Source organism: Geotrypetes seraphini, chromosome 13 (assembly GCF_902459505.1).
Source record: "Geotrypetes seraphini chromosome 13, aGeoSer1.1, whole genome shotgun sequence".
NCBI lineage: Eukaryota > Metazoa > Chordata > Amphibia > Gymnophiona > Dermophiidae > Geotrypetes > Geotrypetes seraphini.
In genome coordinates this window covers 19,978,069-20,005,354 of record NC_047096.1, presented here as the reverse complement: position 1 = coordinate 20,005,354, position 27,286 = coordinate 19,978,069, and the positions used below count along the sequence as shown (strand labels likewise).

Genomic DNA, 27,286 nt, shown 5'->3' with positions numbered 1-27,286 from the left:
TGCTGGCCTCTGCGTGCTCCTGCAACTCAGGCTACCAAAGATTGAGGCGCAGGGAATGTACCGGCATTACGGTTTGCGCTTATGTTGCCAGATACTTACTTAAAGCCAAGTACAGAAATCATTTTGCGACCCGGGAGATGTGCAGTGTTTTCTCTGGCAAAGTGGCAAGTTATATTTTGCTTCTCTAACTGCTGTTTCTCGGTTGTTGTTGTTTTTTAATGCTCAGTAGTATGATGAATATTTATTTCCTGATCATTCTTTGGTAGTAAGTCTTAATTTCTCTGTCAGCTTTTGGAAATGTGACGTCACAGAGCTAAAAAAACAAATGCATTTCCTATTGTACTTGGAAAATGTACAGTACATTTTCCAAGTACAATAGGAAATGCATTTGGTTTTGTAGCTTTGAATTGCATGCAGAGTCATTCTCTGTGGTTTCCTTTTCACTCTTTTCTAATTCGTGAGCACAAATTCTATATTCAGTATTTGCTGAAGGTTTATCAGTGATCTGTATTTTGGAAAAGATGTTTAGTATGGGGGGGAGGGGGTGTTCTTTAGTAGTCTTGCTTGTTGGTATATAAGCTCAAGGTTTAGTTTTGCTTAGTTTGTTATATTTTCCGTACATAAATATTGGTGCTCTAGGATCTGGTGCAATATTTGCAGTACAGTTCTTCCCTTTTCATAAGAAGTAGGGTTGTTGCCACCTGGCTTTAGCATACCAAGGGCAGGGCAGTGGGGGGGGGGGGGGGGGGTCTGGCCAGGTTGCAGGTAATAGGGGTCCGTGGAGTGGTCTGCATGCACGTGGCCGTTGGCTCCACCAGTCCCTGCTCCCTCTCACATCAATTTCCTGTTTGGGGGCTGGAGACCTGCAGAATCAATAGTCGCATGCATGTATGTGGAATGCAGCCCCGCAATTGCTCCACTCACCTCCCCCAGTGCTCGCAGGAGGGGGTGCTCTGCCCCAAGTTCCTGCCATGCCAGGTATACACTACCAACTTGTCCTGGAAATTAGTGCTAATACGGTTTGCTAGATAAGTTTGTATATATCTTTATAGGGTTTTATATTATTTCACAAAGTGCCTAGTAGTGGAGTTTGTGGCACAAATGTTTTTGTGTGATAAGTAGCAGGAAATTTCTTAGTTTTGCTCTGGGTTTAAGTTTCTGTGAATACAGTGTCTCTACACAGCTGGAAGCATATGATCATTTTTAAGCATGATAATTCTTCATCCATCTTCATTCGCAACGAGTGGTGGACACCTGGAATGCTCTCCCAGAGGAGGTTATTGCAGAATCCACCATTCTAGGATTTAAAAGCAAACTAGACGCACATCTCCTTACGAGAGGCACAGAGGGATATGGGTGACTAAAATTACGCCAGGTGTACACCTGGCTGGGCCTCCGCATGTGCGGATCGCCGGACTTGATGGACCGAAGGTCTGATCCGGAGATGGCAGTTCTTTTAAAGCAGAATTGGTTGCATGATACGATTAAATAAATGCATTACTCCATGATTTAAATTGGTCAGTATAAAGCCTCTATACTGAAGAGAGATAATGGTTTAATTAATTTTAATAGTCCTCAAATGATGCTCTTCCAAATTATTTCAATAAAGACGTTCAATATTTAAATAAGAAAATAAATAAACCAACATCCTCACAATACTCAATAGAGTATCTTCAGGACTTCAGAGGTGAGATTCTCAGAAATCAGTGAGACTGCTGATTCACCACAATCTTCATTAGTTCACTGTTTTTCCACCAATTACTTTAAATGCTTAATAATACTCAATATGAACTACTGAGAAAAACAATGGACTAATGAAGATTGTGGTGAATCAGGAATCTCACTGATTTCATTCTGAGAATCTCACCTCTGAAGTCCTGAAGATTCCAGCTATTGTATATTGTGAGGATGTTGGCTTATTTATTTTCTTAATTCATTTTAAAACATAGGTTCTCCTTTTTTTATTGAATGTTTCTAAAAGCTTCTCCCTGATTATCTGCTTCTACAATTGCAGGTCTCAATGAAACCTCATCAGAGCTCCATGTAAGTATCACATTGATACATGTAAAAATGACCCCAGTATGGATAGCCAAAGAACAGATCTTCTCAGAACGGGACTGTATGAAGAAACAAAAGGTGTGAAAATTGGTAGAAGACTCAACAACCTTTGCTATGCTAATGATATTACCTTACTGGCTAAAAGTGATCTGAAACATCTGAAGTGCCCACTTTTTCTTCATACTGATACCATTTCGCTAGATCTGAAAATCACTATGAAAGACTGGGCCCTGCAGGAGGTTATTATACTCTGATACTCATCAAAATCCTCATCACAGAGTATAATAACCTTCTGCAGGGCCCAGTCTTTCATAGTGATTTTCGGATCTAGCTGAATTTGTACGCCAAATCACTAGAATGCTTGGTAGAAGAGATTTAAGAAGGCGGAACGAGCGAGAGGGACTCCTAGGATCTTGTAGCAAAGGGTTTGGGCACAACAGAGTTTTACAGCTGTTCAGAACACTACATTGAACAAGACAGCAGGTTTTTAAAAATAATGGTAGAGCACTGGAAGCTGCAAGACTAAAGAAGAACAGGAAAGAGACCTCTCCCGAGAAAGTTGCTGAAAATTGGCCATGATGTCAAAGTTCTACTCAGCTGAATGTCAAAATATCAAAATAACAAAACAAAATACATTCAAAACCTGGATGGTGAGAGACTCTTAATAGTTTTTGAATGTATTTGGTTTTGTTATTTTGAAGTTCTACTCAGAACATCTGACATACAGGGAGTTCACACTGATTCCAATACAATAAAGCTGAAGCCGAGGAAAGATGTTCTCCTGGATAACATTTTCTGTGATATACTGCAACGAAAACCATAAACCCCAGGCAGAATGAGAGCTGTGAGAGAAGCGTATCAATTTGATTAATGTTACATCATTGAGCTAAAGAGAGGGAGAACTGGGTGTTTTGTTGTTTATGAAGTACCTGAGCACCATCTGTTGGATTGCCACCTGTACCCCTGAGGCAGGCTTCTACTACGAAACCAAAACACGGGCCTAGTTGGGTCTGCAAGTTAAATTGGTTTTTATATCATATGTTTTTTTAAATAGTTGATTGCATTTAATAAACCCTACTTTATCCCAGGTTGATGTGTACAGTTCCTTCCCCACTTTCTTTCTACTATACAAATAAGTTCAATATGCTTGACTCAACAAACAGTCAAGAAATCCAATGACATATTGCTCTTGGCAGAACATTAATGAAGATCCTAGAAACAATCTTTGAGTGCAAATATCTGACTCTACATGTAAAGATTTGACTTGTCCAGGCCATTTCAATATTGCCATATGGATGTGAAAGCTGGACAATGAAGAAACAACACAGGAGGACAATCAATGCCTTTAAATTATGGTTCTGGAAAAGAATTCTGCATATACCATGGTCTGCCTGAAGAACAAATCAGTAGGAGAGGAGATCAAACCTCAGCTTTCCTAGGAAGCACAAATGACAAGATGTTGATTTTCATACTTTGTACACATCATATCAAGTAAAAGATCATTAGAGAAAGACATCATATATGATAATGCTGAAGTTCAGCACAAAGGAAGAAGACAAGCAGCAGTTAAGGATTCCACTCTCAATACAGTAAAACCTTGGATTGCAAGTAACTTGGTTTGCAAGTGTGTTGCAAGACAAGCAAAACATTTTATTAAATTTTAACTTGATATACAAGCAAGGTCTTGCAATACAAGTACATACAGTATACACACATCACAACGGAGCCGATGGTTCTTCTCTCTCTGACGCTGCGGGACTGTAGTGATTGTTCTAAACGAGCAAAGTTTTGCAATACAAGTACATGCAGTATACATGCGTCACATCATCACAACTGAGCCAATGGTTCTTCTCTCTCTGATGCTGCAGGTGTATAGTGACTGTTCTAAACGAGCAAAGTTTTGCAATACGAGTACATGCAGTATACATGCGTCACATCATCACAACTGAGCCGATGGTTCTTCTCTCTCTGACACTGCGGGATTGTAGTGACTGTTCTAAACGAGCAAAGTTTTGCAATACAAGTACATGCAGTATACATGCGTCACATCATCACAACTGAGCCGATGGTTCTTCTCTCTCTGATGCTGCAGGTGTATAGTGACTGTTCTAAACGAGCAAAGTTTTGCAATACGAGTACATGCAGTATACATGCGTCATATCATCACAACTGAGCCGATGGTTCTTCTCTCTCTGACACTGCGGGATTGTAGTGACTGTTCTAAACGAGCAAAGTTTTGCAATACAAGTATATGCAGTATACATGCGTCACATCATCACAACTGAGCCGATGATTCTTCTCTCTCTGACGCTGCAGGTGTGTAGTGACTGATCTAAATGAGCGAGGTCTTGTAATATAAGTACGTTTAGTATTTTGTATTAAAGTTTTAGGGTTGGGGAATGAATCGTCTGAGTTTCCATTATTTCCCATGGGGAAATTCGCTTTGATATACGAGTGCTTTGGATTACAAGCATGTTTTCGGAACGAATTATGCTTGTAAACCAAGGTTTTACTGTAATTAGTCACCTGACCAAAGCGCAGTTTGCTGTGAACACAGAGGGTCACAATGTATTTACACTGACTCAACAGTACTTAACAACACCAATAGGAGAGGAGTATTTCTGTGGCCCCCTTCACCGTTCACTGTCAGTGCCCGCTTGTTCCTCATCCTTCTGCCTAGGAGTGGCCCCTTGGTAGAGCTGCTGCTACTGCACCCAGAAGTTGTGGAATCAAATGTATTTATTTATTTTAAAACATTTGTCAACCGCCTATTCCTAGGCAGCCTTACAAAAATAATATACACAAAATGGAACAAACAAGACTTATACAAACATCTTAAATTACACATGAGTAGTTACATCTTAAAAAGCCATAGTTTCAAAGATCCTCACAGTACAATTCATCCTAAAACCATCATTAGGCAACACTATTCCTTGTGACCCTGGGCAAGTCACTTAATCCTTTATTTCCCCAGGTGCAAAATAAGTACCTGTATATATGTAAACTTCTTTGTGTGCGTAACCACAGAAAAGGCAGTATACATCCTAATTCCCCTTCTCTTTCTTCAGGGCAATGGCATAGCCAGACCTGTCATTTTGGGTGGGCCCATAGTTAAGATGTGTGAGCCTTTCGGAACTCCCCCACCCTTGTCTTATATGTCTCTCTTCTTCCTCTGCTCTGGATCAGGCATTTATCACCCACCCACAGACTGGCAACTCCCTCTAAAGCCCCTCTTCCTAGTTTACCTTAGCATCTTCGCAGGAAGTAGCGGGTGTCCTGCTAGAGAGGAAACAGGAAATGATGTCAGTGAGGGTGGAACTTGGCAGAGAGAAGCCTTTGAGGCCAGCACAGGTAGTAGATGTGTGTTGCTGTGCCGTCTGTGAAGGTGCAGAGGTAGATTGGATAGGGGGATTTCAGAGGAGGGTTGCTGGACCACGGGCAGGGAGAAAAATACTAGATCTGGGAGCAGAAAAGAGGAAGAGAAGTGGCCCCCATTTTTTTGGTGGGGGAGGGGAAGGGCAGACAAGATGAACCTGAGCCAAGAATAGATGGGTGTATGCCCACCCTTAGCTACTCCACTGCTTCAAGGGGATTCTGTAATACTACTGGATCCATTAACTCATCTGGATGAGCTGCTGTCTGGGATGGAGGGCTGAGCTGTTTAAAAACCTTCTTCCATCCTGGGTGCTACAGGAATCAGAGGGTGTGCACCTCAGCACAGTGTGTATGCATTCTTGTCCCCAGATACATACCCTGCTGGTTCCTAACAGATAGTCACCACTCTGACTCCTCAGTACATTTTATCAAGTTTCAAGTTTATTTGATATAATTCTTGTTAGAGGACCATCTAGGTAGTTTACATGTTAAAATACAATAAAACCACACAACAATTACTGGTCATATCTTGAATTGACTACTGTAATGCTTTGCTCAATCAAACTTATATGGAAAGCAAAAAAATTCGACCACGTTACCCCACTTCTCGAGAAGTCTCATTGGCTCCCAGTAGTACACTGAATAACCTATAAGATCTGTCTATTAACTCTTAAATCAATACTTTATAAAACTCGCTTTATCGAACGAGTATTAACACCCTATACTCCCGCCCGATCACTTAGATCTAACGACCAACACTTGCTTGTTATCCCTTCTCTGAAATTTATTAATACCCGGAGGCTATATATTTTCTTTGTCGTTGCCCCACAACTGTGAAATTCCCTTCCAATATATATAAGGGAAGAATATCTTATTGACAGATTTAAAAGCAAATTGAAATGCTTTCTTTTTAAAAATGCTTTTAACTGCTAATTTTTTTTTTTCACTACCATTTTAATCTTTGCCAGATTTTTAGTAGTCGTCATTTCCTTCCATATAATTTTTTTCCTTATTCGTTTCCTTTATTGTCACATATTGTATTGCTTCCCCCATTTCCCTATGGGTTTGTTCATGTCCATCGTTTGTCTTTGTTAATGAGGCCGTCTCCCCGTAATGCGAAATGTGTTACATGTTTTTTAGACTTGTTCATCGCTTTGTATTAAGATTATCAAATTTTAATAAAACTTGAAACTTGAATTATTATTTGTATAGACAGATAGATAAGAATATGAAAATGGTCTGTGAATTATTATTTATTTATTTGATTTTTTAGCCCGTCCTCACAAAAGAGCCCAGAACGGGTTGCAATGAATATATTGGTGCATTAAAATTATAAGTAAGATAGGTACTTAGAAATTCCCTTACTGTCCCGAATGCTCACAATCTAACTAAAGTACCAGGAAAAATGACAATTAGAAGAGTAATAAAGAAAGAAAATAGAGATAGAGGAGAAAAATAAGAAAATAAACATTCTAATAAGATTACAATGATCTAAAGGAATTTGAAAGGTTAAAAAGAGGGGAGATAGGAATAGATGCAGAGGGAGAACCGTTGAAGCAATAGAATTCTGGGGAAATTTAAATGAAATTTGAATGATAAAATAAAACAAAACAAGTGGTAAAACAATGATTGAGATTAACTCCCCTCCTAAAAAAGAAAGGCATGAGAGCCAGGAAACATGCAAGACAATATTTTGAGCCACCTAGTGAGTGCCGCTGTTTGAATAGAAAGAACACTCAGCAATAGTCATTGTTTACTTTGGTAGTAGTTTCAGCTTCTGATGATTACGTATGATGAATTCTTTGGATGTCTAAAGGCACTGTAATGCTCATTATGTAATGAAAACTCAATGTACAGAAAGCTATGTGCATGAGACATTGGACTGGACCACAACAATCTAAAGGGTAAAGGGGATGGAACTTGATATGTCGCTTTTTCTGTGTGAGTTACCTATTTTAGACAGTTGCTTATTTTGTACCTGGGGGCAACGAAGTGTTAAGTGACTTGCTCGGAGTCGCAAGGAGCTGCAGTGGGAATTGAACTCACAACCTTAGGGTGCTGAGGCAGCTGCTCTAATCACTAGGCTGCTCCTCCACTCTGTGTATGTAAATCAAAAAACATTGCAAACTGTACATATATGCTTTAGAAAAAAAAGTCAATAAACATCAAAGTAAAATCAAATAAACAAACCCCTCAAGTGCCAGCTAAGCCTAGATCTTTCTGAGAGAGAAAGAAATATTGTCTGTATTGATACTGACTCACTGGAACCTATTTAGTATGCATTCTCTAGGGCAGTCTGGGAGACGCCCTGTACACAATGATTCCTGCTGAGTTTCTGTCCTGTACAGGAGACCAGGGGAACTTCAGGTTAAGTATTGCAGGAAGCAACTTCAAGGCATGAACTTTTTATCTAGGAATGATAAAGAAGGGGATCACGAACAGATCGGAGAAGGTTATCATGCCGCTGTACTGGGCCATGGTGCGCCCTCACCTGGAGTACTGCGTCCAGCACTGGTCGCCATACATGAAGAAGGACACGGTACTACTTGAAAGGGTCCAGAGAAGAGTGACCAAGATGGTCAAGGGGCTGGAGAAGTACGTCTCCTTTCACCCCATGGTTCTTCAGTTTCCGAAGTAGGCGATCATGGGGTACCTTATCAAAGGCTTTTTGGAAATCTAGATATACGATGTCTATGGGGGTCTCCTTTGTCCATCCGTTTGTTAATTCCTTCGAAGAAGTGCAATAAGTTTGTTAGGCACGATCTCCCCTTGCAGAATCCATGTTGGCTGGTTATCAGAAGTTTATTCCTTTCAAAATGCTCATCGATGTTGTCTTTTATCAGTGCTTCCACCATTTTCCCTGGAACCGAGGTCAGACTCACCGGTCTGTAGTTTCCCAGGTCACCTCTTCATTCCTTTTTAAAGATGGGCGTAACATTGGCTATCTTCCAATCCTCCGGGATCATGCCTGTTTTCAGGGATAGATTGCAAATTTGCTGCAGTAGTTCTGCTATTTCCTCCTTTAGTTCTTTCAGAACCCTTGGGTGAATTCCGTCCGGACCTGGGGATTTGTCAGTTTTTAATTTTTCTATCTGCCTGTGTACGTCTTCAAGGCTTACCTCCATGGTTGTTAATTTTTCTGCTTGGTCTCCATTGAAGATTTGCTCAGTTTGCTGTATGTTGGATGTGTCCTCTTCTGTAAATACAGACAAAAAGAACATGTTAAGTTTTTCTGCCACTTCTTTCTCCTCCTTCACCACTCCCTTCCTGTCTCCATCGTCCAACGGTCCCACCTCCTCCCTAGCCGGCTGCTTCCCTTTAACATATCTGAAGAACGGTTTGAAATTTCGTGCTTCCCTGGCTAGCCTCTCTTCATACTCTCTTTTGGCTTTTCGAACCACACGGTGACATTCTTTTTGATACTTCCTGTGCTCTTTCCAGTTCTCCTCAGTTTTGTCCTTTCTCCATTTCCTGAAAGAATTCTTCTTATCGCCTATTGCTTCCTTCACTATTTTAGTTATCCACACCGAGTCTTTTGTTTGACTCTTTTTGCACCCCTTTCTGAATCTGGGAATATACAGATCTTGGCGATAGAGCTTGTACCCCGGCAGTGCTGTATCCCATTTGTTTTCTTCATTTCACCATGTTTTAGAGACTCCAGAGACTTTAGGTTTTGCTACTGTTTCTGCCTGAATAACCCAAATGTTGGACCTGAGCTCCATCAGTTTTTTAGCATTGCCAGAAGACCCAGTTCCAAGAAGAAAACTTTTTGGTCACTTCTGGTTTTAAAATTTAATCTTCCACTAACTGACCCCCTCTTTTACGAAGGCATAGCGCTAAAACCCACGCTATGCCTTCGTAAAAGAGGGGGTGAGTCTTTGCATAAAATTAGGAAAGCAAAAAGGCTGTCCTAACTTTATCCAGTTACTGGTCTGAATATCAGCCACCAAGGATCCAGATATTGAATACCGGTGCCTGGATTATGCCTGGCATTGAATATGTAAATCTTTTTCTGCTCACGGTGGTACATCTGCTCTTTACCTCACCTGCCAGTTTTCTGCCCATTAGTCTAAAGCTGTGTTTTCCAGTACTCTCTTGGAATTATGCTAACCAGTCTGGTTTTCAAAATGCCATAATGAATATGCATAAGACAAGTTTGCCTACACTGGAGACCCAGCGTATCCAAATGTATCTCATGCATATTCATTACGGCTGTCCTGAAAATGCAACTGGACAGGAGTGAGAAACACTGAACTAGCAATTGTAGCCTTTTGTCTTTTTTGGCCAATTTCTAACCAGCTGGAAATATTCCTCACTCCCATCTTTCTTCCTTTGAAATCAGCACTATATGCAGCACTATATCAAATGTTTTTGCAAAATAAACTATATCAGTCCTAGGAAAGTGTGTTAACATTCTTGAAAAAGTATATAAGGTATCTGCTCTCTCTACTACTACTATTACTACTACTACATGGATTCACTAGAGGTAGGTCTTGTCAGACAAATCTGAACAATTTATTTGACTGGGTGACCAGAGAATTGGATAGATGGAGTGCACTAGATGTGGTGTATTTAGATTTTAGCAAAGCCTTTGACAGTGTACCACACAGATGTCTAATAAATAAACTGAGTGCTCTTGGGATGGGCCCCAAAGTGACAGGCTGGGTCAGGAACTGGTTAAGTGGAAGACGACAGAGGATAGTGGTCAATGGAGATCGCTCTGAGGAAAGGGATGTTCCCAGTGGTGTGCCTCAAGATTCTGTTCTTTTTAACATTTTTATAAATGATATTGCTCAAGGGCTGTCAGATAAAATTTGCCTCTTTGTGGATGATACCAAAATCTGCAATACAGTAGTTACCCCGGATGGTGCGAAGAACATGAAGATAAACCTAGCGAAGCTTGAAGAATGGTCTGAAATTTGGCAGCTAAAATTTTATGCTAAAAAATGCTAGGTCATACATTTGGGCTGCAAAACCCAGAAAGAATTGTACAGTTTAGGGGGTAAGAACATAAGAATTTGCCTCCGCTGGGTCAGACCAGAGGTCCATCCCACCCAGTGGTCCGCTCCCGCAGTGGCCCTCCAGGCCCATCACCTGTGCAATGGTCCCTGACTATTCCTATAACCTACCTCAACTACTATCTGTACCCCTCAATCCCCCTATCCTCTAGGAACCTATCCAAACTTTCTTTGAAGCCCCGTAATGTGCTCTGGCCTATCACGGCCTCCGGAAGTGCGTTCCATGTGTCCACCACCCTCTGGGTGAAAAAGAACTTCCTAGCATTTGTTCTAAACCTGCCCCCTTTTAATTTCTCAGAGTGCCCCCTTGTACTTGTGGTTCCCCACAGAGTGAAGAATCTGTCCCTGTCTACCTTTTCTATGCCCTTCAGGATTTTGAAGGTTTCTATCATGTCTCCTCTAAGTCTCCGCTTTTCCAGGGAGAATAGCCCCAGCTTTTTCAACCTGTCAGCATATGAGAAGTTTTCCATACCCTTTATCAGTTTAGTCGCTCTTCTCTGGACTCCCTCAAGTATTGCCATGTCCTTCTTGAGGTACGGCGACCAGTACTGGACACAGTACTCCAGATGTGGGCGCACCATTGCACGATACAGTGGCAAGATGACTTCCTTCGTCCTGGCCGTGATACCCTTCTTAATGATACCCAACATTTGATTTGCTTTCCTTGAGGCCGTCGCACATTGTGTCTACCATCACCCCCAGGTCTCTTTCAAGGTTGCTTACCCCTAGCAGTGATCCCCCCATTTTGTAGCTGAACATCGGGTGAAGAACTTATTTGCATGACAGAAGAGCGGAACTTGGGTGTGATAGTATGTGATGATCTTAAGGTGGCCAAACAAGTTGAAAGGTGACGGTGAAAGCTAGAAGGATGCTAGGGTGCATAGGAAGAGGTATGGCTAATAGGAAAAAGGAGGTATTGATGCCCCTGTATAAGACTGGTGAGACCTTATTTAGAATATTGTGTACAATTCTGGAGACTGCATCTTCAAAAAGATATAAAAAGGATGGAGTCGGTCCAGAGGAAGGCTACTAAAATGGTGTGCGGTCTTCGTAATAAGGCGTATGGGGTCAGACTTAAAGATCTCAATATGTATACTTAGGAAAGGCAGGAGAGGGAAGTTATGAATACTAGAAAACTTATGAACTCCTTGTAATGCATTTGCCTAGGGTTTTCAGTGGCTACTACGATGATGGGTAGCCACGGAAAACCCTTTTTTTTGCATCAGCAGGACAGCTTTAAGAACATAAGACTTGCATACTGGCACAGACCGAAGGTCTATCAAGCCAAGTATCCTGTTTCCAGCAGTGGCCAACCCAGGTCCCAAGTACCTAGCTATATCCCAAGTAGTAAAACAAATTTTATGCTGCTTATCCTAGAAATAAGCAGTGGATTTCTCCAAGCCATCTCAATAATGGCCTATGGACTTCTCTTTTAGGAAATTATCCAAACCTTTTTAAAACTAAGCTACCTGATTTTATTTTTCACCACATTCTCCGGTAACTAATTCCAGAGTTTAATTACACTAAGAGTGCTTTAACGACTTACTGCCACAAAAAAAACTTTTGTGCATAGGGGCCTGAATCTTTGGGAAGATTGTACCAAGACCAGATCGAAATGGAAGGCTTTATGCTCTGTTTGTGATTTATAAACAGTTGTACAGAGTATTGTCCCTTTTTATACTTTAATAAAAAGATTTTAATGCAAAATAAGTGTTTCAGGGTTGTGCAGATGAGGCCAGAGTCCGCAAGGATGGGGACTGAGCTTGCAGGGATGGAGACAGAGCCTGCGGGGACGGGGCAGAGATGAGGGACAAACTTTGTCCCCTTGTCATTTTCCAGTTTGCACCTTACTCCAAACCTGGTTTGCCCGATTGCATGCATTAATTTCACATTTTGAATGTGAAAGGCATAATTACATATCTGTTTATACACTGGAGACAGAACCAGTCAGTGTAGTTACATTTGCTAACTCCGGAGCATGCGTTTTATTGACAGTTATCCAGATTTTCAGCGACAGTCTGCTTTACTGACATATATTTGTATTGTTGCTGTTTTGTGCAGAGCTGGACCTGCTATGGAAATGCTGTGTTCAAGTGGCAACCCAAAGCTGCTAAGTTAATGAATTCCAAGAATGAGATTTAAGTTCAGTTTTGAATTTCTGACAGCCCCATCCAGGTGCATTATGGGACCTGCATCACTGATTGAACAAGGTGGAATCAGGGACTACAGACATCACACTGCTTTGGAATGTCAGTTCAACACAAGGAGTGGCCTAACCTTGGATAATTTAGCCATGCTGCAGCTCTAGGGGTGAGTAAGAATTTACACTGCAAAGAGTTTAAAGCATTAATCAAAGCTGTCCTGTGGCCCTCTTTCTGGAAAGAGACTAGCAGTCCTCTTGGCTTTTTCATCTCTTCTGTTGTATTTGGGCTCCTGTGGTTCAGATTTGAAATGGGCAGAGTTGAACTAGAAATACCACAATGCACTGAGGTGGAAGCTCAGACCCTGGAATCTGTGGACAGCCTCTTCTAAGACTTCCTGTGCCTAAAGTTAGGGGATTGGCTAAGAATTTCCTGGTAATAAGAGGATTGGCTGACCATTTCCACCATGAAGGGGATTGGGCATAGATTGTTTTGGATTCTGGGCTCAGAAACAGGTCTGAGAGCTCCCTGGAGAAAAGGAATTGGCTGTGAGTCCCTTGGTTTTCAGTTTGTCCTCTGTGTTTAAAGTTGATTGGCTGAGCGTTCTCAGGTGAAAGGAGATTGGCTGCAAGTGCCTCACAGGTTTGACAGAGTTTGGCTGAGAGTTTCTTAGAGGAAAGGGATTGGCTGAGAGCATCCCAGCTTTGCCTCCCTTGCTGAAGGGTTTCTGGAAAGTTCTGCTGGCTTAGCCTGGGCCTGTCCTGCTCCCTGTGCACAAGGGTTCAACATAGAGCCCTGAATTCAGCATGTCAACTATGCTTCAGCTCTTCCATAACTTGGTGGGCCGCAGGAGCCGCCTGCAGAATAGGGATGACGGGGAGACTCTTGGGGACCCCAAACAGTGGCCCCAGTTGGCCCAGGATCCCCAGGAGCAGGGTGATACCCCTGAAACCCGGGGACACAGCCCAATAGCAATGAAGCTTGAGAGTCTGGGGTCTTGTTCTGATGGCCCCCTCAGCCTGGGTGGATCCCCATTGCTAGGGGAAGCCACAGGTCTGTGGATGGGAGACTCCCAGGACTGGATGGGTACAGGGGTAACCTCAGAGCAGAAGGAACCTGTGCAGGGGGAGAAACAGGAGGGGGAAGGCCAAGAGGACAGGGGGAAAAGTTTGGTGGAGAGAGCCCCAAGTGAGCCATGCAATGAGAAGCCTGGCAAGGAAAAGAGAGAGAAGGCATCTAAGGCGAGGTAAGGCTGAGAGTGACAGGGTCTTTCTGTTATCTGACCACATGCTGTGGAGGAGCTCAAGTTACTAGAGGACTTGAGAATAGCCAGGAGGATTATCCATTCCAGGGGGGGGGGGAAGACTTTTTGGCCCGTCCTGGTTTTAAACTTGTATCTCAAAGCAGCATAGTGTTTGTAGTCCATGATTCTACCCATTGAAATCAGTGCTGCAGGTCCCATAATGCACCAGGGTGAGTTTGGCAGAAATCCAGGACTGTCCAAAAAGTCTCTCTCCTGGAAAGGGTAATTTGGCAGCTCTGGGAGGGTATAGCTTCTCAATAAACAAACAAAAACACGGCACAAAGTTTACTGCTTTCAACTTAAAAATGAGAAATATATCATTTTTCCTTAAAACCAAAATGTAGGATTATTTTGAGGACACAACCTGTTGTCTGTCCTAGTTCTATCTCAACATACATGGTCCTCTGGATCTGATGTCCTCCATCCCCATGCATGTTCTAGAGTAAAATTAGACATGATTCATTCTCTCAAGACAAGGACTGGATAAAATGCAGATCTTCTGGATCCTGCTCACTTCACCTTAAATCATGTCTGTACATCAGAGGATCTGGAGGATGGGGCTTTTGAGATGATGGGACCCTTTCTTCTCTACCAGCAGTTTACCCAAGTGTCTTCTGAATCTCCCAGCGGCATTTAAAGTAGAGGAAAAGGAAGCCAAATCCTCTGGACCCCCAGATTCTGTGCTTTCTACTTTAAAAGCCACTGGGGGATCCAGAGGATGTTTTGGTAAATTGCTGACAGAAAAGGGAGCTAGTTCTAGTGCAGCTCTAGTGGCTTAATCAGGCTCTGGATCCAATGATGGCACATAAATTGGGTTTATGCAAAATCCAACTTTTCCCATTGACTGTGATACCAATCAGAACAGACCCATCTGTTCTTCATTATTTAGCACTAGAGCATAATTTTTCTATCCCGATGATCCCATTACAAGTCAGGTTTTCAGGAGATCCTTAATAAATATGTATGAAAGATACATACATTAATTTCCTGCATATTCATTGTCAGTCTCCTGAAAATTTAATTGGCAGCAGGAAGCTCTGATCTAGGATCTTGCTTTCTGCACAGAAGCACCATCTTGTAACTGCGTTGTAGGCAGCCAGTCATATTTGCAAATGCTCATCTCACTGCATGTAGAGACTTATTTTTGCTTCTCAAGAGGGATCTGCACTATTAATGCCTACATCTAATGAAACAAAACCAAAACTGGCACTGCATGTCTTATGACCTGGAATCATTTGTGGAGGTGGGGTCAAGTTCTGCTTTGGGCTGGAAATAGCAGAGGAGGAAATGTGGTAGTGGGGAAGAGGGACAACACTAATAACTAGAACTTGCAAGGAACTGAATCTGATGAGCACGTACCTCCAGGTCCTAAAAAAACAAATAAACTGGTCCAAGGTCTTCAGCTTCTTTTTTTCATTGTATTCTAAAAGCAGAAAGTGCTGCTCGTTTTGAGAAATGCCTTGACTGCTTTCCAAATAGGTGATGTAAAAAGAAGACTGACTCACCGGTTTCTCGTTATCTGTAGTGCTGAGACCACCTTAGAAGCAGTGTGTGGTCATTGACTAAACTCCTTCCTGTCCCTTGCTCAGGCTTCATTCTTTTAAGTCCTCAGGTCCTGTGTGCCAGTGATGATACCTCTAGTCTTGCTATGGCCATGGGATCCCTGGAAATATCTGCTGAAGTTTCCAGTGCAGAAGAAGAGAGCGAGCGCCTTTTGAAAGGTGAGAGGAATAACAGTTGGCTCAGGGAAAGGTTGTACTTTGATAAATTAATAAATGATTTTTTTTTTTTTTTCATTTAGCAGCTCTGAACAAAATGTCACATAAATTTCAGGCTGTGAGATTGATCTTAGTCCTGATTTTCTAAATTCTATATTTTTAGTACAGTATTTTAAACCCTGTTCATGAAGAAGAATGCTGGATTAGAAACGTACCCTACGATTGTGAGCAGAGAATGTGGTAAATGGAATTATTTTACGTCCCTCCAGACTGGCACAGACGGATGGGTTTACACTGCTCTGCCAGCAGGTGGAGACTGAGAACACACTGGGCAGTCCTTCATAGAATCAGTCTGTTCTCAGTCTCCAGCAGGTGGAATGGTAAGCCTATGCTGTCCTGTTTTTCTAGGCCTTTTCTAGGGGGTTTTTCTAGGGGCTTTTCCTGGCCTTTTTATTGTCCAGGCTGAGCTTGGGGCCCATGGAGGTCCTGTTAAACCTCAAGGGCGTCACTCTCGAGTGGCTGAGTCCCTCCCCCACATTCCCTCTCCCCCCCCCAATTTTTATTTAAAGGTGCCTCAGCTGTACGCCTTGCCAGGGTGCAGACACTACAGCTTGGAGAGCCAGTGAGGTCTGCTTCTTTAAGCATTAAATTTTAATTAAAAAAAACAACCCAAAAACCTGAGGCAGAGCCATTGATTTTCTCTAGTGCTGGTCTGAAGGGAAGTTTCATTCATTAATTTTTCTCCCTTTTAACTAACCGGCGGTTTATTTGAGCCTGCCTCATGGTTCACAATGAGCACTTCTCAGCCTAAGAAATGCTGAGTGTGCTCCCGCCGAAGTCTCAATGCGGCCAGTATGTGCTCTTTGTTCATGGCCTTGTGAAGGGGAACCCTCATTGGGGTTGACATCGGGTGCCAGCAGGAGGGATTCCCCTGTGAACGCAAAGGGACAGTTGGCTGTGGGCAGTAGGGAAGCCTGAGATTCCTTAATCGCCCATGGTTTGGGGCTTCCCCAGCTGTCGCAATTGTTGCCGGCAGGGAGGGCCGAGGTTTCCTGACCGCCGCATGTACTGGAGATTCCCTTGCTGTTGCATGAGGGTTTTCTGGAGATTCTCTTTTCAAGGCTGGTTCTTTTCAGGCCTCAACAAAAAAAGTGAAACAGAAGATACTGGGCGTACAGATTTCAAGTGCAAATATTTGTTTTCAAAATATCATTGATAATTCCAAACTCCCTTGAATGCAGAACTTCTGTGTCAAAGTTGTGACAGAAATTGTAACATATACTCTTGGCTTATGGAATCTACCATGAACACGGGACCCTACATGGGACTGTATTTCGGTGGTATTTTGCCTTCCTCATGGGTCCTGATAGTGATCTTTAACCCAAGAACTGTGAGCTTTAAATGCAGTCAACCTTCTTGACCTGCACAATGATGGTGTTTTGGTCCTTTCCCCGGTTCAAGTGTGAACCCGATTATTGTAGTTTTACTGGGGGTAGACTGAGATCAGCTCTTAAGTTTGACAGGCCTCTGAAGAGTTTTAGACCTGGCACGGCTAGCTTGTGTGGGTAAGGTAGATCTGAAGGGAGCTGGGGTGTTGCTGCTGACCTGTGGGGAGAGGAGGTGTTGCTGCTATTGCTGACCCTGGTGCAATATTTTTTTTGCCACGGGAATAAGACCTTTTACCACTCCTACGGGGTGTAGAAGGCCTTGTTCCTGCTGCAAACCAGCCACATTTTTTCCCATTCCCACAGACTAACTGCGTTTTACCATGGAAACCCTTCCCCATGTCATTCTCTAGAATAAATTAACAAGTAAGAATATGTTTTACCTTTTAGTTTGTTAAATTGTTACTTTCTATTTTATTGTACTGTAGTGTTCTCATCTTAGCTACAGGTTGGTTGAACCTCACCTCTGTCTGCTTGGGACTGTCTCTTATACAACGAAAGGAATGAGGGAGAATCCTGAGCTGAGATTTAATGGCATTAACAAATGTCTCATTATTTCTGGACTTGCCTTTCCAGATACCCCACCTGAAGAAGTTCCGAAGGCTCTGTCACCATGGAATAAACTCCTGCACATGTGTAATAAGCTGAAGAGATCCCAAGTTTCCACGGTACATCTGGGGTTATTTTTTTCTGTGTACCAAATATATCTGATCATTTTTCCCTTTTGTATAGCTGATTATAGGTACAGCAAATATGGATGGTTGATTTAGATAACTGCATAAGGATTTGATGTATGTACCACTGTTATTCTCTTTGTATTTGTGTATTAGACATTGAATTTCTTCCCTGTTAGCATTTTTTTTCCAAATAATTTTTGTGTCTGAATAGATGTTTATGTATGAGGAAATTACTTTAAAAATGTTTGCACCTTCTCCCTCCTCCTATGCAGAGAAAAAGGTATGCTATCCACAGTGTATGTACTTTTTGCCATGGGGAAATGGGAGCCATCAAGAATGATGGTTAGGTTGGACCAGTGCAAACAGTAGCATAGTAAGGGGTGGCGGAGCACCCCAGGCCCCCATCTGTGTGGGGGCAGTGGCACCAGCACATCTCATCCTCTTTTCCCACCCATCTCTTGAAATCTTCTCCGACTGTGAGCAGCACACACCAGCTTCAGCTCTCCTGACGTCACTTCCTGGTCATGGGACAAGGAAGTGATGTCAGAGAGTGCCAAGACCAACACGAGTAGCAGGGAGGTGGTGCTGGATGCATTATTGGCTATGTTCCTTGTGATCTTCCTTTCTATTTCTTCTGTTGTAGTGGTGATCGATTGCTTTGTTAAAACTGAAGGGGAAACTACAGCCCTGGAGAAGGAGGCAGTGTTGAAGAATGTAAATTTCATACTTCTGCAACAAATCTTGCGATTTGGGGGATATTACCTATAGTCAGGAGGACTCCTAGACACATCTATCAGAAAGAGGATTATCGAGGTAAGAACCTAATCTTACCTTTGAGCTAGTGTAAGTGCTTGTGCCTAAAGATAGGTGCGTATTCTACAAAGACAATTATGCCGTAATTGTCAGTATAGAATTTGGGCTTGGCATGCGTCATTCCAGCACCTAGCTTTAAGTGATCTTTTCAGAATTACTTCCATACACACATACTGTGAACTATTGGCAAATTATTCATTTCAAATGATAGCCCATCCCTAATTATAGCTGTGGAATGCCTCTCTTCCTCTATATAGGTTCCTGTAAATATGGGAGATTCAGAAGTGATGGAAGGGAGTTCAATGAATCTCATTGACTATAAAGCTGCACTGATCTCGCCACAGTGCCCAAGCACCATGCAGTCTAAAAATGCCCTAGGTAAGTGCTACAATCCTGATTCTTAAGGAGAAATGTGAAATCTAATTACTGGTGAAGTTCCGCACCATGCAAAACGTGAAACCCAATTACTGGCTTCCTCTTCACTGAGATCAAATTCTGGAATGTGACCTGCCACTACCTCTTTGGGTTTGAGATCTGTAATTCCCTCTATACTCCTCTACCTTTTCCACCCCTTTATCCCTTTGTATTTCCCTACATGAGCAGCTTATATTGATTCATCGTTTTGTCCACTGTCATAATTAGATTGTAAGCTCTTTCAAACAGGGACCATCTCTTGTGTGTTTAATGTACAGCGCTGCATGCGTCTGGTAGTGCTATAGTTATTATCCACGGTGGCTCACTGTAAAAATGTCAGCATGTCAGGACCAGGCTGGGTGGTGGTGGGAACTATAAAATTGAATAAAATGATGTCCCAATCTGGTTGCTGATCTGTTTTAGAACTATGTTTAAAACTTTAGCATTCAGATCTCTTCAGAATCAAGAAACCAGCTTTTCTGGACTATGTGGTGAGATGTTTGGCGGTAGAATCTCATCTGCAGATATCAAGATTTATCTGGATTCTAACAGTGAATCAAACTGCGAGAAGAATGCAAAGGGCCTTTCCTTGTGGAATTCTTATATTGTACATGGCCATATTAATTACACAGAGAAGGCTTTTGTTTCTTGGTGGTTTGTTTATTTCAGATTTTAAAAAATAAATCCAGCTTTCCTCATTGTCCCTCCAGACAAGTCCAGGTACAGTAGAACGCCAATTATCTGGATTGCTTCCGGGGGGGGGGTGGAGGGGAACAAATGCCTCAGTTTATATTTTAGTTCCCCACCAAAGTACCATTTCTATCACTCTCCCTCCAACTAGTGTTCCTTCTCTGCTTCTGCTACTGCTGCCATCAGCCCAGCCCTCCCCCCCCCCAAACCAGGAAACTTTCCCCCCCCCGTCAGCACACCCTCTACAAGAAAAGAGAGCAATCCCCTTCCCTCCCAGACAGACGCCACCAACCCCCCATCCTGGTTCCAGAGGAAGGACTCCGGGCCTACCTTGTTTCCCTAGTTTGTCTATTGGTACACTGGGCAGGAGTGATCCTACTTGCTCCTGCCATGCTCTATCAGCGACAAAAATAGCTGCTGAGACTTTCAGCGCCGACACTGCCCCTGTAAGTCTTGTTGGCTATTTTCATCATTTGAAAGAGCATGGTCAGGAGTGAGTAGGAATCGCTCCTGCCCCAGCATGCCGCTAGATCACCAGGGAAACAAGGTAGGCCTGGGATCTTTCCTGTGGGTCCAGGAGAGGGTTGGTGGTGCCTGTATGGGGAAGGAGGGGGAATGCTGCCTTTTCTTGGGGAGGGGGTGTGCGCTGACGGTGTTAATGTCCAATCATTCAGATTTTTGATTATCCGGACTACCCTCTGCCAAGGTTAGTCCGGATAATCGGCATTCCATTGTATCTACTAGAATCTGAGACGGAGTTATGTGCGGGGTTAGACATTGAGCCCAGAGGTGAACTCCTTAGGCGTTAGATTTGACGAACCTCCTAAAGAGCTTCTCAAATTGCCTCTTCACAGTCTACTTAAGGAAGCTCTGTTTAAGAATTGGGAGACTCCTCTCACCCTTCCCATAGCTCCAAGAAAGATTGTACAGAATACATTCTTGTCCTGGCTTTTATAAGCCACAATTGCCACATCAGTCTTTGCTGGTTGAATCCACTCTCAAAAAATCCTCCAGCAGAAGAGTATATGCTACAGCACCACCAGGAAGCGCATCAGAAATTCAGTGGGGTCAGGAGACAGCAAGCCTCAGGCTCTCGCTCCTCATCAGCTACTAAGAAAGCATAATGACACCAGGCCAGGGGCCAAGCTTTCCCAGATTGGGGGCAGACTGTTGGCCTTTTGGTCGGTCTGATCTCAGATTGGCGCAGACTGCTGGGTTCTAGACATAATCCAGGTCACGTTGTAACTTCTCCAGCTGGCAGGAGAGAGCCTTCAAAGTTCGGGCTATAGTAAAAAGGCTACTGGCTCTTCAGGCTGTAGAGCTGGTCCCGGTGCAGACTTGGGCTTCATATACTTCATCCTGCCAAAGAAAAGCTTAGATGACTGAGGACTAATTCTAGTTCTAATCAGTCAATGAAGTTGATCATAGTGACAGTGGCGCTGGGGGGAATTTTTTTGCTTCCCTCAGCCTGGCTGAGGCCTATCTTCACATTCCCATTTTCCTGGTCCACAGGAGGTACTTGCTATTTCATGTGTTGGAGCAGCATTTCTAGATCTTTGCACTCCCCTTTGGTCTGGCCACAGCACTTGCACCTTTACCAAGGTGATGGCAGTGGTAGCAGTGCACCTCCGCAAAGCTGGGATTCAGATACATCTATATTTGGCCAATTGGCTAATCGGAGCTCCGTCCAAGGAGGAAGGCAAGCTGGCAGTTTTAAGAGTGGTGCAATTCCTCCAGTATTTGGACTGGGTAGTCAAATTCAAGAGTCAGCTGGAACCAGTTCAGCACCTGGAGTACCTGGGAGTCTTGTTTGACACGGCCTTGGGCCGAGTGTTTCTTCTAGAGTTGCACAGACTGAAATTCCAGATGCAGATTTCGGAGCTGCTCCAGAGATTGGCTCCCATGGTGTGGCATTATCTGCAGGTCTTGGAGTCGATGGCAGCAACCATAGATGTAATTCCTTGGGCCAGAGCAAACTTGAGACCTCCCCAAGAATCTCTCCTCTCTCGCTGGTCCCCTCAGTTGGACTCACTACAGCAGTCACTCTCCTGGTGCATTAACACTACCTACAGCAAAGAGAAGCCTGCAGTAATGACTAAGGTCAGCTGCCCTTTCCAGGGGCATGCCTCTTTGCATCTCCTCCTGGGAGATACTAATGACTTATGTCAGCCTTCACTACAACGGACTCCCAGTCCAGTGGCATTGGATTCCGACTTAGCAGCACTGGTCCATAACTCGCCTGGAACTCAGAGCCATTTGTTTAGCACTTCAGGCACAGAAGAATTCTCTGTAAGGCAAGGTAGATGGAGTCTTCTCGGACAATGTGACAGCGCTAGCATATATCAAAAGGCAAGGAGGCTCCAGAAGTACTCCATTGTGCCTAGGAGCTCAACTCTTGTTCCGGTCGGCAGAGGCTCTCACAGGCTTTCTCACTGTGCACCTAGCAGGAGTGGAAAATGTGCAGACTTACTTTCTCAGTGAGCAGACTCTCAACCTGGGGTATGATCATTGTCTCCACAGGAGTTCAATGGTGGGGGCCTCCACAGATGGATCTGATGGCCTTAGCGTTGAACACCAAGGTGCCACATTTTTTAAAGCTGAATATACGAGCTCGAAAGCGAGGGGTTGGATGCGGTAGTTCAACCTTGACCAGAGAATGAACTCTTGTATGTGTTTCCCATGTGCCCATTGCTGGGTCATGTCATGCGCAGGACTGTGATCTATCCTAGTATGGTAGACCTAGTGGTGCCTGATTGGCCTCACAGACCATGGTATGTGAACCTAGTCCATCTACAAAGAGACAAAGGCCTCAGACTGCCTGTCCAAGTGGATCTTCTCACTCAGGGACCGGTTCCTATCGAGAATCTGGAACACTTTGGGCTTACAGCATGGCTTTTGAGTGGGCAACCCTGACAAGCAAAGGTTATTTGGACGTGGTCTTTACCACGTTGCTCAGCACTAAGAAGCCATACACGGTGGCAACTATGCTGAGGCCTGGAAGTCCTTTCAGTGCTGATGTACGATGAAGGATGTGGAGTCCTGGCGAGCCCTGATTTTGGTAGTCCTGGATTTCTTGCAGGAGGGACTTCAGAAAGGGCTCTCGGTAGGTTCTCTGAAAGTGCAAATAGCTGGCTTTTTCTGTTTTGAAGCTCGGTGGGAGAGAGGCTTCTTAGCCTCTCATCCAGATGTCGCCCGATTCATTAAAGAGGCTCTGAGGTTGTGCCCTCTGGTGCGTTCCCTTTTCCCTTCCTTGAACCTTAACATCATGTTGCAGGGTCTCGGTACTGCTTTGTATGAGCCCTTACAGGAAGCTTCCCTTTTGGATCATACAGTCAAGATAGTGTTTCTGGTGGCGATTTACATCAACGAGACACGTTTCTGAGTTACAAGCTCTTTCCTGCAATGAACCGTTTCTTAGGATCAAAGAAGCAGGGCTCTGTTTACACACAGTTCCGTCCTTCTTGCCAAAGTAGTCTCATCCTTCCACATCAATCAGGAAATCCATTTGCCCACTTTCTGCCCTACAGGGTCTAAGAAAAAGGATAAAGCATTGCATTTGCTGGACATCAAGCGAGTTCTTCTTCGGTACCTTGAAGTTACCAATGAGTTTCACCTTTCAGATCACCTTTTTGTTCTGACCAGTCATGCCAAGAAAGGGAGGTCGGCGTCTAGAGCTTCGATCTCCAGATGAATTAAAATGGCCATTGCCTCTGTGTGTGTGTATATAGGCTGTGGTAAACAGCCACTGATCTTGTTGAAAGCGCACTCCACTAGGGGGTTGCTGCCTCTTAGATTGAGACTAGGGCTGTCTCACCTGAGAAGATTTGTAGAGCAACTAAATGGTCTACCCTTCATACCTTTACCAGGTAGATGTAGTGGCCAGGAAAGATACTGCTTTTAGGTCTTCAGTTTTGAAGGCAGGCTCAGCGGGCCTGCCCTAGACTCTAGAAACTGCTTTGGTACATCCCTAGCGTTCAGGACCACTAGATAAATTGCACTAGAATGAACCTAATTTGTCTTTCTTGCAGATGTCTAGTGGTCCTGAAGCCCCACTCTGTGTATAGGCTTTGCCTGCCTTCTGCCTTAGGATCAGTCTAGATTTGAAAAATTCTCATGTCTGTCAGAGGAGCTGAGAGAATAAAAAAAAGAGAAGATGACACATAGGAAAATCCTTATAACCATACTGTCTGGCTTAAGTCTTAGTGCTGGTTGCACAAGTTCAGATGTTATAATATTATTTATTATGTTTGTTACAGAGCAGAACAAGATTGTAGTGTTGGGGAATTTCCCCTGTTTTGTTCCTTACAGTTATGTCTTATTATTACAGTGCCACTTGATTGTCTTTTTTTTTTTTACAAACTGAGGGGACAGGAGCAGCTCCCTGGGAAGGAGTTGGAGGGGAAGAGGTGACAATAGGAGAGGCAAGGGAAAGCCAAACATATAGGCAGCACTGGCATTGAAAACATGATTTACACTTTTCTACAAGCAACTTGCTAGTTCAGATAAAAGACCCTAATATTCAGGACCACTAGACACATCTACAAGAAAGAAGATTACTGAGGTAAAAACCTAATCTTTCTTTGCATTACCTCAGCTTCTGCTGATTACCATTGTTTTATGACAGCAGTATGCCTCTGTGACTGCTATTTTCCCCTTGTGACTTTTTATTGTGAGGAAGGGAACAGGACTAAAAGGAGCATCCTTTCCTCTTGAACTTCTTTCTTTTGTTTCTTTTTTTTTTTTGAGGCCCTATAGAAGCCCATATGGTGAAGTCCCAAACTTCTCTGCTCTGGATGAAGGAGGATGAAATGGAGACTGAATTGTTGGGACAGTCTGAGGCTCTACTACATCAAACAAGCATGGTCAGCAATGAGGTGAGCTAATGTACCTGCAGTTAGTATTAACTTGAGGTGGTAGAGATGACATATGCCCAGACCATCCTGCAGACATCAGTGATTCCTTTCCAGGTCCACTTTCTAGTTTCTGTTCTTTTCTCAGTAACTCATTATGTGATTAAATAAGTGTCAAAAAACAAACAAGAAGAGACAAATGCCCCTATGGAAACAATCAAGTGTAGAGGTGGACCAAGAGACTTTCAAAAAGCAACGCCAGAGAGAAATCAGCTATACCATAAAATCTTTGATGAAAAAATGTGTGTGAATAAACCGGGGTTAAGCAATCCCAATATGTATTAAATGTGTCCACTAGAGGATGTAAATTATGACACAAATAAACATGTACTGGTCACAGATTTGTGTTTTGGTATAAGCGCTTGACTCATGAGTCTCATAATCTGTTTTAATCCAGTTGGAAAAAACTGGTAATGTATAGTCTACCAAAATTCCTTCAAATTTGCTTTTGAGGTTGCCAGCAGCAGCTGCCCTTCATACTCAGTGGATAAGATATTTAGAAAAATAGTTGGACTACACTATACATTATTAAACTATTTCTGTGGCAGTTAGTCTTCTGTTGGCTGCCTTAACTCCTGCTAGGTCTTTTTGTGATTTGCATGGTATATTTATTCTTCTGTTGCCCACATAAAACCTACTCCCACTTAATTTAGACTACAGACTGCCTGCATAAGGAAATCTCTCCTCTAGTCCTTTTTCATGAGCCTCTTTTAAGTTCTGGGGAATGTCTTACCCCCTTTCCCCCATTCCTCCTTTGAGCCCATTGGATTTAATTGATACCTGAGTTGCCATTTTGTATTTCCCTCAGGGAATGATCTATTCTTTATCGTCCCTCCAGACCGGCACAGAAACTGATGGGTAATAGCTCACCCTGGCCAGCAGGTGGAGACTGAGACACAAACTTTTGGCTGTAGTACAAGTGGGCTGTGCAGTCCAAGTGGTGCCACAGTCAACTGGTTGAGTCCCTTCCCCTATTCCCCCCCCCCACCTCCCCAAATTTTTATCTTTAGAGGTGCCTCAGCTCTAAGCCTTGCCACTAATGGCCGCATACCATCTGCAGAAAGTATCCACTCTGGATTTTTTCTCTGTGCCTCTTCTGTGCTTTCTAGCTCCACCTACAGTTTTTCCTTTCTGCACGCATGCCAGCAGGAGTATGTTTATTCTGCTCTCTCCATTTTATTATTTTATTCAGTGTTTTTCATCCCTTTTTTTTTTTTGGAATTTCTTGTGCCCTTCAGACCGACATTGCCTCAGGAAGTAAAACCTGGATGTCTAAATCTGTCCTCTCTTTTCTGGAGCCATATGGTAACCCTAGGCAAATGAATCAAACATTTACAGAGGATCTTCACAAAAAAGTAGCCCCTAATGAGAGAGCACGTGGCTTTAATTGAAGAAAGGCTTTGCAGTGCTGTTGAGTGGCCCGTGCTACATCAGAAAAAATTTGGATTTTTCCCTAAACAAAATAGGGAATCTTTCCTTTTTAAATACATTTTCAACACAGCAGCTCTATCCTTTTTCAGAATAAAAAGTGACCAGGAGTGTAACCCTCTCAGAAATGTTGTCTTAAGAATTCTCAAAGAAAACAGTTAAATTGAAAGAAACATTAGACTCCTCCTCCTGAGCTAACCATATAATCAATGTAGGTAAATAATTCAAAATACCAATCTGTTCCACTTCTCCAATTGCTAAAACCTACTTTAGATATCTCCTAAAAGAAAGATTAGGTTCTTACCGCTGAGTAGTGACCAACCTACTATCCTATAATAGGGATAGTTCCATTGGTGAACCCTCATGGCAGCATAAGTAATGGTTTCCCTTTCCTCTCCAGAAAGAAGCTGAGCATACAGGAAAAAGGGCTGAAGATTAGGCATTATGCTGCTTAAACCACTTCAAGTCTTCCCTCTCTCAGAGGAGAAATTTTTACCACCGAGCATCTTTTATGAAAAATAAGCAATAACAAGCTCTAGAATGTGCAACCAAAGTGCTTCTACTATGCCCTTGCCAGGGCCATGAGCCTCCGACGCCTTGGGCATGTGGTGAAATCCTTTGATGCACATTGTGGAATGCGTTGCTGCCTGAGACAAAAACCCATGTTTTGTTTTGAAAATAAAGTTTAAATGTTAAGTTTAAATTCTGCTTCTGTGTGTTCATTTCAGTGAGGTGAGACTGCAGCTACCTGGTTTCTGCTTGGTACCTGCTACGGTTCACCGCATTACATGAGCAGCGGCATGCTCTAGTATGTTGTGTGTTTCAAGTTTCAAGTTTATTATTAAATTTGATTAATCGCCTATTCAAAATTCTAGGCGATGTACAATTAAAATAAAATGACAGAGTTAGGGGAAATAGACATAACTAACAGAAAAAACTAAATCTACTAAACATGATAAAAAACCAACTTCTACAAACATATTAAAAACATGAGGAGAGGCTGGGAAAGAAATACAATCTGTTCATAAAGAAAAACAAAAATTTTGGTCCTGGAGAATACATACTACAAGGTCAGCATCTATGAGTCAAACATGGATGTTTTTATTACATAGAGTTTTATGGACCCCTACAAGATTACAGAAATTAGATAGTAGTAGATCTAATAGATGCTGGCATTGTAGGATAGAAGTGGGGACATTAGATCATTTATTATTCTTTTGTCCCTGTATTAATTCCTTTTGGAAATTAATTTGGCCCCAAATTAATAAATTATTAGAAAATCATGTTGGACTATCA

General features: G+C 42.9%; 1 protein-coding gene and 1 pseudogene across 3 annotated transcripts; both read left to right on the top strand.

The window, feature by feature from the left end:
• Positions 1-4: 4 nt before the first annotated feature.
• Positions 5-26,687, top strand: LOC117347219. 3 transcript variants are annotated; one of them, XM_033917837.1, is made up of 7 exons: positions 5-164; positions 2,015-2,043; positions 15,501-15,616; positions 17,635-17,726; positions 18,806-18,926; positions 24,399-24,526; positions 26,391-26,687. In XM_033917837.1, the coding sequence occupies exons 1-7, from the start codon at positions 138-140 to the stop codon at positions 26,427-26,429; spliced, it is 552 nt and encodes a 183-aa protein (XP_033773728.1). In that variant the 5' UTR covers positions 5-137; the 3' UTR covers positions 26,430-26,687. The 3 variants fall into 3 exon arrangements, with proteins under 3 accessions (XP_033773728.1, XP_033773727.1, XP_033773726.1); XM_033917836.1 differs by lacking the exons at positions 5-164; positions 2,015-2,043 and adding an exon at positions 13,247-13,838 and having other exon boundaries at positions 24,408-24,526; XM_033917835.1 differs by lacking the exons at positions 5-164; positions 2,015-2,043 and adding an exon at positions 13,247-13,838.
• LOC117347222 lies at positions 2,053-3,140 on the top strand (annotated as a pseudogene).
• Positions 26,688-27,286: the final 599 nt, after the last annotated feature.

What these genes read in the sequence shown, in the direction of transcription:
- LOC117347219 (XM_033917835.1), top strand. Translation starts at nt 13,399, where the DNA reads ATGTCAACTATGCTTCAGCTCTTCCATAACTTGGTGGGCCGCAGGAGC. An exon ending in GAGAAGGCATCTAAGGCGAG is followed by an intron (nt 13,839 to 15,500) that starts GTAAGGCTGAGA and finishes CATTCTTTTAAG; the next exon opens with TCCTCAGGTCCTGTGTGCCA. An exon ending in CAAGCATGGTCAGCAATGAG is followed by an intron (nt 24,527 to 26,390) that starts GTGAGCTAATGT and finishes TTTCCTCTCCAG; the next exon opens with AAAGAAGCTGAGCATACAGG.